At 49.2% G+C, this 13,547-nt stretch overlaps 1 protein-coding gene across 9 annotated transcripts in view; it reads right to left on the minus strand.

Annotated features, from left to right (window-relative positions):
* The window catches only part of LOC142024218 (sulfotransferase 2B1-like), a 36,583-nt gene extending 25,613 nt beyond the window's left edge, over positions 1–10,970 (minus strand). For 2 of the 9 annotated variants that reach the window (XM_075016003.1, XM_075016002.1), the window contains exon 1: positions 10,816–10,966. Coding sequence is in view for 3 of the 9 variants with exons in the window: in XM_075016008.1 (XP_074872109.1) it covers positions 891–952; positions 1,349–1,353 (67 nt within the window). In the remaining 6 variants the exon portion in view is untranslated. Of the gene's footprint in view, positions 1–890; positions 953–1,348; positions 1,426–10,815 lie in introns of all 9 variants that reach the window. The other 7 variants (XM_075016008.1, XM_075016000.1, XM_075016009.1 and 4 more) reach the window with 7 other exon arrangements.
* Between the last annotated feature and the right edge of the window lie 2,577 nt (positions 10,971–13,547).

The following is a 13,547-nucleotide window of genomic DNA, read 5'->3' on the forward strand; positions in this document are numbered from 1 at the left end:
GGCTGACATTTGGGTGGGATAATGTTGTCCTAGGGACGGAAACAGCCCTCACTGACCAGTCCCCGAGTGGGGAGGAAGAGAAACCTTCACTGATGTGGCCCCCGACTGAGAAACAGGAAACTCCCCACTCCCGTCATGCTCTGAGGTTCGGGGCTTAAGCCCAGGGCCAGATGAACTCTTCTGGGGGCCTGGGGAAAATAGATTTTGTGGGGCCCCTAGGCTCTGAGTTGGGGCTGAAATGAGGGGTTCCCTGTGCAGGAGGGGGCTGCTGGGAATCAGGCTGTGGGGTGGAAGGAGGGTGCAGGAGTGGCATAGGAGTGCGGGACGGGGCCTAGGTGGAAGAGGGTGTGCAGGGCCTGTGTGGGGTGCAGGAGTGGGCTAGGTGTGGGGTGCAGGCTCTGGGTGGGAAGGGGGTGCAGGAGGAGGGTTGGGGTGTGGGTGAAGGGCCTGGGGGGGAGGAAGGATAGAGGCGTGGATGGCAGGTGGGGTCTAGCTGCTCAGAGCTCCGTGGTTAGAGCATTGGCCCTGCAAACCCAGCATTGTGAGCTCAGCCCTCGCAGGAGCCTGTCAAGGTGCTGCGGCAGGTTAGCTTTAAAAAACCAAAACCCTCAGGGGTAGCGGTGGGTCCTGCTGTGAGTGCAGGGGACTGGACTTAATGACTTCCCAAGACGCGGAGATGTGAACACCTCTGTGTCTGCACACCAGTTCCACCTGGAACTCCGCCGCTCAGGCAGTGCTTGCTTTGAACTAAGGCTGCTGCACACCAGATGCACTTCAAAATAGCACTCGGCTCTTTCCAAGCAGAGCGTCGGCGCACACAGGGCCTCCTTCAAACCCGAGCCCCTGGAGGCAGCCTGGCTTATGTCAGACCAGGCCCTGCTTGGAAATACCTGGTTTGGAACAGGGGCTGGGCCTCAGGCGACGTGGGTTCCCGCTTTGGAAATAAGCTGACCTGGAAAGTTTCAAAACAATTTTGCAACAACGGTTGTGTTGTGTCATCGCTCCGCTAGTTATTTCAAAACAACTTTGCCATGCAGCTGTCGGACTTAGTTCCCCTCCTCCACACAACCATGTAGGCCTGTTACGCCTCTCTATGCTGGTGCGCAGGGCGTAGCTTAGAGCCTGCATGCTCCTGGGACTCCTTTGCTTCTGCCCCTCGCAGGTACAAAAGCTCTTCCCCAAAATCATGCATGTGCCACAATTCCCAGGGGCTTCCCGTCGCTAAGAGGCCCCTGGCACCGATCCAGAGGTGTTGTAGGAAAAGCCATACAGTTGCCAGCACACCAACGACAGCGCACCGTTTCGGAGTGTAGGTTCCGAACCAGTTGTGTCGTGTGACATTTCTTACCCCATTCAAGGCCTTTGTGTACCAAAGGGGGTATCCAGCTACAGGTTTTCTGCCAGGTTGGGTGTTCCTTTGAGGCTCTAGGAAGGAATGGATTGTCAATGGAAATGCCCTTCCCTCCCTGGGAGGTGGCATAGCCTACCCTCTCCCTTGGTGTGGGGTGGCCTGTTAGGGCATATCCACACTACAGACATGTTCTGGAATAGGTGCGACCTATTACAACAGCTGTTCTTTTGAAATAACTTTCCTGTGCAGATGCACCCTACGGTGCCGCAGGACTACTTGCTGGTTTTGACATCTGCTTTGTATCATTTCCTTGCAAAAGTTTTTAAGCAGGCCCGAGACAATTAAGGGGAGATATGAGAGAGGTCTATAAAATCATGATGGGTGTGGAAAGAAAATAGATAAAGGATTGTTATTCACTCCTTCTCACAACACAAGAACTAGGGGTCCCCAAATTAAGTTAAGAGGCAGCAGGTTTAAAACAAACAATAGGAAATCTTTTTTCACGCAACGCACAGTTATCCTGTGGAACTCCTTGCCGGAGGATGTTGTGAAGGCCAAGACTATAGTAGAGTTTAAAAGAGAACTAGAGAAATTCATGGGGGACAGGTCCGTCACTGGCTGTTAGCTAGGAAGGGCCTGGACGGTGTCCCTACCCTCTGTTTGCAAGTGGCTGGAAGTGGGAGACAGGGAATTGATCACTTGATGATCACCTGTTCTCTTCATTCCCTCTGGGGCACCTGGCACTGGCCACTGTCAGCAGACAGGATGCTGGGCTTGCTGGGCCTACGGTCTGACCCATCAGACAGAGACAAACATCTACAAGACCTTTACCAAGCGTTCCTCAAACTACAATCCCACCCTAAGGAAGTGAGGAAACAGAGTGACAGAGCCGGACGGGGGTACCCAGAAGCCACCTGCTACAAGACAGGCCTGGCAAGGAAAACAAGAGAACACCACTGACCACTGATGCCTTCAGAACTGCTACAGAGGGCATCTCTCTCCGCACAAGAACGGACGGCAACCTCTTCAAACTGTCGAGGCTTAGGGCGAAGACCAGGGTGCTTACGAAGCGTCTAAGGGAGTTCCTTTTTGCTGACGATGCAGCTATTGCTGCTCACGCTCAGCAGGAACTGCAGTCACTCATAACTCGCTTTGCGGATGCATGTATGGAATTTGGCCTCACAATCAGCTTAAAGGAGACCCAGTTGATGGGCCAAAACGTGGGTAACGAGCCATCTATCAGCGTGCTAGACTACGAACTGGAAGTCGTCCATGAGTTCGTGTACCTCGGCTCGACGATCTCGAGCAACTTGTCACTTGATAGCGAGATCAACAAGTGCATTGGAAAAGCCGCCACGACGTTCTCCAGGCTGACGAAGAGAGTATGGGCTCACAATAAGCTCACCGTACACATCGAGGTGCAGGTCTACACAGCCTGTGCTTTGAGCACACTGCTGTACGCCAGTGAAACATGGACATTGCACTCAAAACAAGAGCAGCGGCTCAACACATTCCACATGCGCTGCCTTAGGCGCGTACTCGGTATCTCATGGCAGCACAAGGTCCCCAGTAGCACAGTGCTCGAGAGGGCAGGCACTGCCTCCATGTTCACCCTTCTCAAACAGAGGCGTTTGCGCTGGCTGGGCCATGTCTCACGCATGGCGGATGGCCGATACCGAAGGACCTCCTCTTCGGCGAACTGGCGTCCGGAAAGAGGCCGAAAGGGCGACCTAAATTGCGCTACAAGAACACGTGCAAGTGTGACCTCAGCGCTCTCTCTATCAGTGTGAACTCATGGCATTCGCTCGCCTCAGACAGGCACGCCTGGAAACAGGGAGTGAAGGAACCTCTTGCTATGTATGAAACTACCTCGGTGAAGGAAGCGGAAGACAGGAGAGCCCTCAGGAAGATCCCTGCCCGTGATGCCAGAGCGACATCTGCCTAGTGCTGCTCACAGTGCGGAAAGGACTGCCACGCCCGCATTGGATGGCACAGCCACAGGAGACACTGCTCGAATCAGTCCAACTGGGGCGCAAACCCACGATCCCTCGGGATCGAAGGATGCCTACTACCACTGACCATCACATACAGCCCTTACCTAAGGCCTCTCCAGCGCACCATCAGTGATCTGCAGCCCATCCTGAACAATGAGCTTTCATTTTCACAGACCTTGGGAGGCAGGCCTGTCCTTGCCCACAGACAGCCTGCCAGCCTTAAACAAATCCTCACCAGCCACTACAAATCACAAACCAGTGACTCTAGGCCTGCAACCAGCCCCTGCAACGGTCCTTGTGCCAACTCTGCTCACGTATCTACACCGGCAACATCACCCCAGGACCTAACACCAACCATACCATCAGGGGCTCCTTCACCCGCACATCTACTAATATAATACATGCTCATGCACCAGCAATGCTCCACTGCAATTTTCATTGGCCAAACTGGACAGTCTCTCTGTAAAAGAATAAATGGACATAAATCAGACTTCAGGAACGGTAATGTACAGAAGCCTGTGGGGGACCACTTCCATCTCCCTGGACACTCAGTGGCAGATTTAAGGGTGACAGTCCTGAAACAAATGAATTTCAAAAATCAAATGGAGAGAGAAATCTCTGAGCTGCAATTTATTTGCAAATTTGACTCCATTAACCAAGGATTAAACAGAGACCGGTGTTATGCAGAAAATACAGAGAGGATCTTTTTCAGGGGACGAGGCAGTATGCCACGTTTATTATAAGAGTAATTAACACCTATCTACATACCTAGGCTCGACAATCTCGGACAACGTGTCACTTGATAGCGAGATCAACAAGCCACCACGACGTTCTCCAGGCTGACGAAGAGAGTATGGGTTAACAATAAGCTCACCGTACACATCAAGGTGCAGGTCTACACAGCCTGTGCTTTGAGCACACTGCTGTACACCAGTGAAACATGGACTTTGAGCTCAAAACAAGAGCAGCGGCTCAACACATTTCATATGCGCTGCCTTAGGCGCGTACTCGGTATCTCATGGTGGGACAAGGTCCCCAATAGCGCGGTGCTTCAGAGGGCAGGCACCGACTCCACGTTCACCCTTCTCAAACAGAGGCGTGTGCGCTGGCTGGGCCATGTCTCACGCATGGCGGATGGCCGATACCGAAGGACTCCCTCGTCGGCGAACTGGCATCCGGAAAGGGCCAAAAGGGCGACCTAAATTGCGCTACAAGGACACATGCAAGTGTGACCTCAGCGCTCTCTCTATCAGTGTGAACTCATGGCATTCGCTCGCCTCAGACAGGCATTCCTGGAAACAGGGAGTGAAGGAACCTCTTGCTATGTATGAAACTACCTCGGTGAAGGAAGCAGAAGACAGGAGAGCCCTCAGGAAGATCCATGCCCGTGATGCCAGAGCGACATCTGCCTAGTGCTGCTCACAGTGCGGAAAGGACTGCCACGCCCGCATTGGATGGCACAGCCACAGGAGACACTGCTCGAATCAGTCCAACTGGGGCGCAAACCCACGATCCCTCGGGATCGAAGGATGCCTACTACTAATACCTATCTACATACTCTTTATACACACACACACACATCCCAAATGTTCTGCAGCTGCTGCATAATTACCAGTCCTGAGCTGGCAGCTTGGGTTCGTAGCTTGTGGTGGCTGATTGGCCAGGAAAGCCGGGCACAAGGAAGAGCCAGGTCTCTGTCGGGCGCACACCGATGCTCTTTGATGTTGCAGGCAGAACGTTACCCAGAGGTCCTTCCTTCTCACCCCTTCTTTACAGAAGACAGGCTAGATGTTCACCTATGGGTCCTGCTGTGTCATGCTGCCTCAGAGTCATGTCCAGACATGACTTTCCTGCTTGTCCTTAGTGGGACCTTGTTCTTTTGTCTTCGGGGTGGGTCTTTTCTCACCTTCAGGGCGTTGTCTGCACTTCTTCTGCTTCTTCAGCCACTAGCCTCTGATCTTCAGGACAGGCTGGCGTTGAGGATCAATCACACAAACCATACATACCCCATTCACACATCTCATAAGTTCTACAATTCACACCCTAGTCACTCAACTAGGCAAGGGTTCAGCTCTAAGAGAGCTCACAGAATGCAGCATGGAGTCTGGTACAATATGGAGTCTGGATTTGTTCAAGTGATTTTACAGTTTATAACAGAACTAGATATGAATTTGTACAAATATAAAGCAGCAACGAAGGGTCCTGTGGCACCTTATACACTAACAGAAAAGTTTAGAGCATGAGCTTTCGTGAGTTAACTCACTTCCTCAGATGCTGGTCGAGCATCTGAAGAAGTGAGTTAACTCACGAAAGCTCCATGTTCTAAACTTTTCTGTTAGTCTATAAGGTGCCACAGGACCCTTCGTTGCTGCTACAGATCCAGACTAACACGGCTCCCCTCTGATACAAATATAAACTGATACAAATGAATAATCAACTTCCTTTATACAAATACAAATATGACTAATTAACTTTCTCTAATTGACCCTACACTGGGAGTGGCTCGCAGCTTACAAAGGCAGCTTCTCTGCCCTGGGTGTTACGCTCTCCCCATTAGACTCTGGCAATGGCTCATAACCCCCTGTCTGATCTGACTTGTTTTTTCCTCTTTTGATACGTGCTGTTGATACTGGGCCATTTCTACCTTGATGAATAGACCTTGTCAGCTCTGGCCCTCCCTCTTACTGGGACCCCACTCTTTAAATACCCCTCTGAAACCACCCCCCACTCATGCATCTGACGAAGCAGGTCTTTGCCCACGAAAGCTGATGCTCCAAAATAGCTGTTAGTCTATAAGGTGCCACAGGACTTCTTGTTATCTTCCCAGATATTATCTGTGAATTCCATATGGGACGGAGTCTTGAGTGCAGCTGTTGCTTTCCCCCGGCACTGATATCCTTATCTGTTCCTCCATCTATGCCCCTAACACTACCCAAGTAGGTGAACCAACTGACATTGAAATCAAGAGAAGAAAGCAGGGATGGCGAGGCCACACTCGGAGAAAACCACCATCCAGCAGAGTCCGTCAAGCTCTCAAATGGAACCCGCAAAAGGAAAACACAAAAGAGGAAGACCTCGGACAATGTGGAGAAGATCTATTGAGATTGAGGGACACAGAATCATAGGTCTGAAAGGGACCTCAGGAGGTCATCTAGTCCAGCCCCCTGCTTCAAGCAGGATCAACCCCTACTAAGTCATCCCAGCCAGGACCTTGTCCAGCTGGGACTTAAAAACCTCAAGGGATGGAGAATCCACCACCTCTCTAGGCAACACATTCCAGTGCTTCACTACCCGCCTGGTGAAGTAGTTTTTCCTAATATCTAACCTACACCTCTCCCTCTTCAACTTCTGACCATTACTCCTTGTTCTGACATCTGACACCACTGAGAACAGTTTCTCACCCTCATTTTTAAAGCTCCCCTCCAGGAAGTTGAAGGCTGCTATGAAATCACCTCTAAGTCAACTGGGGTTATCCTGGAGCCAGCTAGAAGTTTTGTCGCAAGACAGAGTGAAGTGGAGGAGACCTGTGGGTGGCCTATGCTCCACTCGGAGCACAAGAGTTAAGAAATAGTTGTAGAGTACCTTAAAATTTTCCCCACTAAAAATAGCCTATGATATTCTAAACCACAGGGAGAAAATTTGTATACACTGGCTATTCCTAAGGATTTGTGGCTTGCTTGTTTAGACTTGGGTTGCAACTAAAAACACGCTACAAAGAATAACGTATGATAAAATCTCAATGCAAGGTGTAAAGCAAATATAGGGGTTTCACATTACAACCTCCTTATCTGACGTTTGTCTTCAACGTTCCTACTTCCTGGCTGCACCTTAAAATTTTCCTCGCAAAAAATAACCCATGTTATTTTAAACCATAGAGTGAAAAGTTTACAAATTGGCTGTGATGAAGGGCTGGTGGTTTTAACCCAGACATTGTAATCATTAAAAGAATGAGGAAAAGGCTGTCTTCAAATGGGTTTGACATTTAACAAACTTATTTCTTTAGAAAACTTAATACAACTTAATACATAAGAACATAAGAATGACCATTACTAGGTCAGACCAAAGGTCCATCTAGCCCAGCATCCTGTCCGCCAACAGTGGCCAGTGCCAGGTGCCCCAGGGGCGGGTGGACCAAAGACAATGATCAAGTGATTTGTTTCCTGCCATCCTTCTCGAGCCTGTGACAAACAGAGCCCAGGGACACCATCCCAACCCCCCTGGCTAATAGCCTTTGATGGACCTAACCTCCATGAATTTACCTAGCTCTTCTTTGAACTCTCTCATAGCCCTAGCCTTCACAGCCTCCTCTGGCAAGGAGTTCCACAGGTTGACTGTGTGCTGTGTGAAAGAGAACTTTCTTTTACTAGTTTTAAACCTGCTACCCATTAATTTCATTTGAGCTGCGTCTACACGTGCACGCTACTTCGAAGTAGCGGCACCAACTTCGAAATAGTGCCTGTCGCGTCTACACGCGTCGGGCGCTATTTCGAAGTTCACTTCGACGTTAGGCGGCGAGACGTCGAAGTTGCTAACCTCATGAGGAGATAGGAATAGCGCCCTACTTCGACGTTCAACGTCGAAGTAGGGACCGTGTAGACAATCCGCGTCCCGCAACGTCGAAATTGCTGGGTCCTCCATGGCGGCCATCAGCTGGGGGGTTGAGAGATGCTCTCTCTCCAGCCCCTGCGGGGCTCTATGGTCACCGTGGGCAGCAGCCCTTAGCCCAGGGCTTCTGGCTGCTTCTGCGGCAGCTGGGGATCTATGCTGCAGGCACAGGGTCTGCAACCAGTTGTCAGCTCTGTGTATCTTGTGTTGTTTAGTGCAACTGCGTCTGGGAGGGGCCCTTTAAGGGAGCGGCTTGCTGTTGAGTCCGCCCTGTGACCCTGTCTGCAGCTGTGCCTGGCATCCCTATTTCGATGTGTGCTACTTTGACGTGTAGACGTTCCCTCGCAGCGCCTATTTCGATGTTGGGCTGAGCAACGTCGAAGTTGAACATCGACGTTGCCGGCCCTGGAGGACGTGTAGACGTTATTCATCGAAATAGCCTATTTCGATGTTGGCTGCACGTGTAGACGTAGCCTTGGTGTCCTCTAGTTCTTCTATTATGGGCACAAGTAAATAGCTTTTCTTTATTCACCCTCGCCACACCGCTCAGGATTTTATAGACCTCCATCATATCCCCCGAGTCTCCTCTTTTCTAAACTGACAAGTCCCAGCCTCATTAACCTCTCCTCATATGGGACCCGTTCCAAACCCCTCATCATTTTAGTGCTCTTTCCTGAACCTTTTCTAATGCCAAAATGTCTTTTTTCAGGAGGGGACAACCACAACTGTATGCAGTATTCGAGATATGGGTGTACCACGGGTCTATAAAGGTGCAGTAAAATATTCTTTGTCTTATTTTCTATGCATTTTTTAATCATGCATAACATCCTATTAGCTTTTTTGACTGCTGCCGCACACTGTGTGGATGTTTTCAGAGAACTATCCACGATAACCCCAAGAACTCTTTCCTGATTAGTTGTAGCTAAATTAGCCCCCATCATACTGAATGTACAACTTGGGGTTATTTTTTCCAATGTGCACTACTTTAGCGTATCCACTTTGCCATTTCATTGCTCAGTCCCTCAGTTTAGTGAGATCTTTTTCCAGTTCTCCACAGTCTGCCTTTGTCTTGACTATTTTGAACAGTTTAGTGTCATCTGCAAACTTTACCTCCTCCCTGCTCACCCCCTTCTCCAGGTCATTTATGAATAAGTTGAACAGGATTGGTCCTAGGACTGACCCGTGGGGAACACCAGTCGTTACCCTTTTCCATTCAGAAAATGTGTCATTTTTTCCTACCCTTGGTTTCTTGTCTTTTAACCAGTTCTCAATCCATGGAAGGACCTTCCCTCTTATCCCATGACAATCTAATTTACACAAGAACCTTTGGTGAGGGACTTTGTCAAAAGCTTTCTGGAAATCTAAGTATACTGTATGTACTGGATCCCCTTTGCCTGCATGTTTGTTAACCCCATCAAAGAATCCTAATAGCTTAGTAAGACAAAATTTCCCTTTACAGAAGCCAGGCTGACTTTTGCCCAACAAATTATGTTCATCCATGTGGCTGACAAGGTTATTCTTTACTATCGTTCTGACTAATTAGCCCAGTACTGATGTTAAACTTACCAGTCTGTAATTGCCAGGGTCACCTCGAGAGCCCTTTTAAAATATTGGCGCTATGTTGGCCATCTTTCAGTCCTTGGGTACAGAATCTGATTTAAAGGCTAGGTTACAAATCATGGTTAATAATTCCGCAATTTCACATTTGAGTTATTTCAGAATCCTTGAGTGAATGCCATCCGGTGTCGGTGATTTGTTACTGTTAAGTTTTGTTATTTGTTCCAAAACCTCCCCTAATGACACTTCAATCTGGGACAGTTCCTCGGATTCACCACCCGCCAAGGAGAGTGCAGGTTTGAGAGTCTCCCTAACATCCTCAGCCATGAAGACTGAAACAAAGAAATCATTCAGTCTCTCTGCAATGGCTTCATCATCTTTGATTGCTCCTTTTGTATGTTGATCATCTACGAGCCCCTCTGGTTGTTTAGCAGGCTTCCTGCTTCTAATGTACTTAAAAAACATTTTGCTCTTACGTCTGGGGTTTTTGGCTAGCTGTTCCTCAAAATCTTTTTTGGCTTTTCTTATTACATTTTTATGCTTAATTTGGCAGTGCTTATGCTCCTTATTTACCTCACTAGCATATTCAGCACCTCATTAGCATGCTGCCGGCCGCAGCTCTTCAAAATTGCCGCGTTTCGCTGCCGTGTGGCTCGTCCAGATGGGGGTCCTTTTCGAAAGGATCCCGGGAACTTCCAAATCCCCTTATTCCTATCTGCTGATTTGGATGGCCATTTCAAAGGTTTGTGCTAGTGTAGATGTGATGTTAGTAGAGGAACATCAACGAAGGGTCCTGTGGCACCTTATAGACTAACAGAAAAGTTTTGAAAACTTTTCTGTTAGCCTATAAGGTGCCACAGGACCCTTTGTTGATGTTACAGATCCAGACCAACACGGTGTTAGCTGGTGGCCGGGTAATGTGCGGTGAGGTACTACCCTGAGTCCTAAGCAACCCAGTTTTTTACTGTTAGAGGAGGCAGCTCCTAGCACTCTCACCCATGGCCAGGCTGTAGTAACCAAACGGTTGAAGTTCTTTTGTTGTGCCGGCTGCGTTGCAGTGACAAAAGGGTTAACAGCAGGGTCAGGCTCAGAGCCTAACTAGTTACAAGTTTATTTAAGCTACAGTTATAAGGCTATTGTTTACTTCTTATATGCTAGCAAAGTACAGGTGTTAACAAGTTACCTTACAATCCAATACAAAGATATCTGTTATCATCTAACACAATGATATCTTGACACTAGTTACAGAGCTCTAATTCTTTAGCTGTGCACAAAAAAAGTCAGAGACCTAGCATGGGTGTATCTTACCCTCTCTGCGTCTCTCGATACCAGCGTAGCCAAGCCGGATCGGTCACTCAATTCCGCGGAAAGACGAATACGAGGTTGGGCGTCCCCAGTTGTGGACCTCGGGAGGCAATCGCCTGACCCGACCAGCAGGTAGTTGGTGGAAATGCACTCAAAGTTAGAGTTCTGCTGGACCCACCTTTTATACCCCTTTTGGGTTACGTATTCTCTTTCTTATCTATGGTGCCAGATCATACTGGTCTGTCTTTGTGACGCCAGTTTGTTACAAGGGCATTTCTACTTAGTTTGTACTTGTAAGACAAGAGATAAGCAATTTGAGAGTACAGGACATTCTTTTGTGCGGGCGGGGCACGTCCCCTTCTGGGTGATTGTGTGTGTGCATCATATTCATCAATGCCAGCTGGGGTGATTTCTGAGGGTCCCCCCCCCTCTCATGTTGACAGTCTGGCCTGTTAGCCTTCTAGCTGTACTTTCTGCTTCTCAGGGTCACGATAAGCCAGCATATCTGGGCCTCAATGAGGGCGTCAAAGACTGTGCTGTCAGCAGCCATTTCCGTGCCCTGTGTGCTCCTCAGTGGTGGGGGGCAACCAGCAAGCTGGCTTGTAAGGGGAAGACTCTGTCTGGCTACACACGGCTACCCCTCCGGTAGTAGAGGAACATGAGACTGTGCCTGTGATTCTGTGAGTAACCTGGTTAGGTCCAGTGATGGCATCTCCAGAACAGATATGTGGATAACACTGGCAACGAGCCTTGTTGCAAGGAAAAGTTCCACGCCTGGTATTATTGTGGTATAGTCTGTGGTTGCTGGTGTGAATTTTCATAAGGTTGAGAGGAGCTAGACACCTACCAGGGATCGTCTGCTTATGACTTGAGTGCCACAGACTGGACTCGATGACCTTTCAAGGTCCCTTCCAGTCCTGCCCATTTACGATTCTCTTAAGAACAGGAGCTCCCCCACCGGCGTGTACGGCACATGTTGGCTGGCCCAACACAGCGTCTTGAGGAGTAGCATCAGCGATCTACCCTAAGCCAACCGGCTCATGATTTGTTAAAAAGCATTGGGGTCCTGGGCCGTTTCCGTGTGCCAGGGCAGTAGCCCTGATGAATGGCTCCAAAGAACAGCGAGGAGGAAATGATTTCTTCATATGCAAGTCATGCTGGCATGGCAAGAGCATTCACCCCAAATCCTCACGCTCAGCAGGTTGACGGCTTCATGGGAGAGGCTCAAGCTGGGGCAAGGAGCTATTTCTAATGCTAAACGTCCGCTCGCTAAGCAATGGTCCTTCTCGTTGTTTCCATCCGTGTGCGGAAAAAAAATTGTGCACACCAAGGCATGGGTGGCTGTGCACCACCTGTAGAAATACAAAACCCAGCTGTGGGTGCTCTGCTAATCAGCTGGGTGGCATCGGACTCTCCTGGGTGGCCGCAAAAGCACCCAGCTCACAGGAAACATTGCTGCTAAGAGGACTTTGAAGGGCACAATAGCAGCGCCTGTAGCCAAGGGCTCAAGTCTAGCGCCCTTCTGAGAAGACTCGGCTCCCATGGGGGTGAGAGTGCAGGATGTGAATACAATCAGCCACTGTGATGAATGAATGCCTGGAAAGGATTAAACCAGGGGTCTGCAACCTGCCGCTTCGGAACCACATGAGGCTCTTTCAGGACTTCTTTGTGGCTCTCGACACTATAATTGCAAAGGTTAAAAAAAAAAAAAACCCTCCTTATTATTTTCGATAAACTGTGAACATCTAAAAGCCCAACAATGAACAACTCCCATCTAAACAGCAAAGGATATGGGATCTCGAAACTTTGGCTAACTCCCCCAGCGTCCTCCAGTGAGGGAGAAGGTTCGGAAGTGACAGTCAGGAAGTCAGTGGGACAAACACAGACGTAAAGCGTGAGCAAATGGAACAGGTAAAACATTTGTGAATGTCCTGCAGTAAATGTGTATCATTGTGTGTGCACTGGTCTTAAAATAGGGGTTACAAAGAGTACGGCTGACGTTATTTATTAAGGACCATCTCATTCACCTGCTTTGCAGCTCTTGAATTATTGAATGTTTTACCAAATTGGAAAAAATGGTTCTTCTTGCTATTTTGGTTGTTGACCCCTAGGTTAAGCCCAGAGAGAGTGGGTTCTTTGTTAGCCATAAGACAGGTGAGCTTTTGAACTGAAAGAGTTACTTGCTGAGGGGTCTTTTTGTGTGGCCCAGAGGGGAGAGAGATGTTTTAAGCCTGAGCAGATGTAGCCAGACATAAACCCCCCATTTGGCCTTTTCTTCTTCTTCCCCCCCACTGGGAGAGACAGAGAGAAAAACAAGCAGGGGAGACAGGTAGCCTTTGATGTCCTGGGAACACAGGTGTGCTGTCTCGCCCAGCCTCTCTACTATACACAAAAACCAGACAGTGAATGGGCTAGCTAATGGCCGCCCTTCTGGCTGATCTCAGTGATTGACACACCTGATCACTTCCCCAGGAAGAATGGGGAACCCCCGCCCATCACCTCCAAAGGTGCCCAATTGTCCACAATTCACAGGTGCAAACTGAGCCTTGCACCTTCCCTGGGAAACCTGGGGTTCAAACACATTCCTCCTGATTGGCCACTTGAGACCAGGAAGAAGCCTACCTGACAAAAAGGGGTATAAAGGGGTTTGGAAGCCCACCCCCACTTTGAGTTTCAATCACCTACACCTGCTGACCAGCTCTGGAATTAACTCCTGAGACTGGGGACGCCTGGTT

Source organism: Carettochelys insculpta, chromosome 22 (genome assembly GCF_033958435.1).
Source record: "Carettochelys insculpta isolate YL-2023 chromosome 22, ASM3395843v1, whole genome shotgun sequence".
NCBI classification, from domain to species: Eukaryota; Metazoa; Chordata; order Testudines; family Carettochelyidae; genus Carettochelys; species Carettochelys insculpta.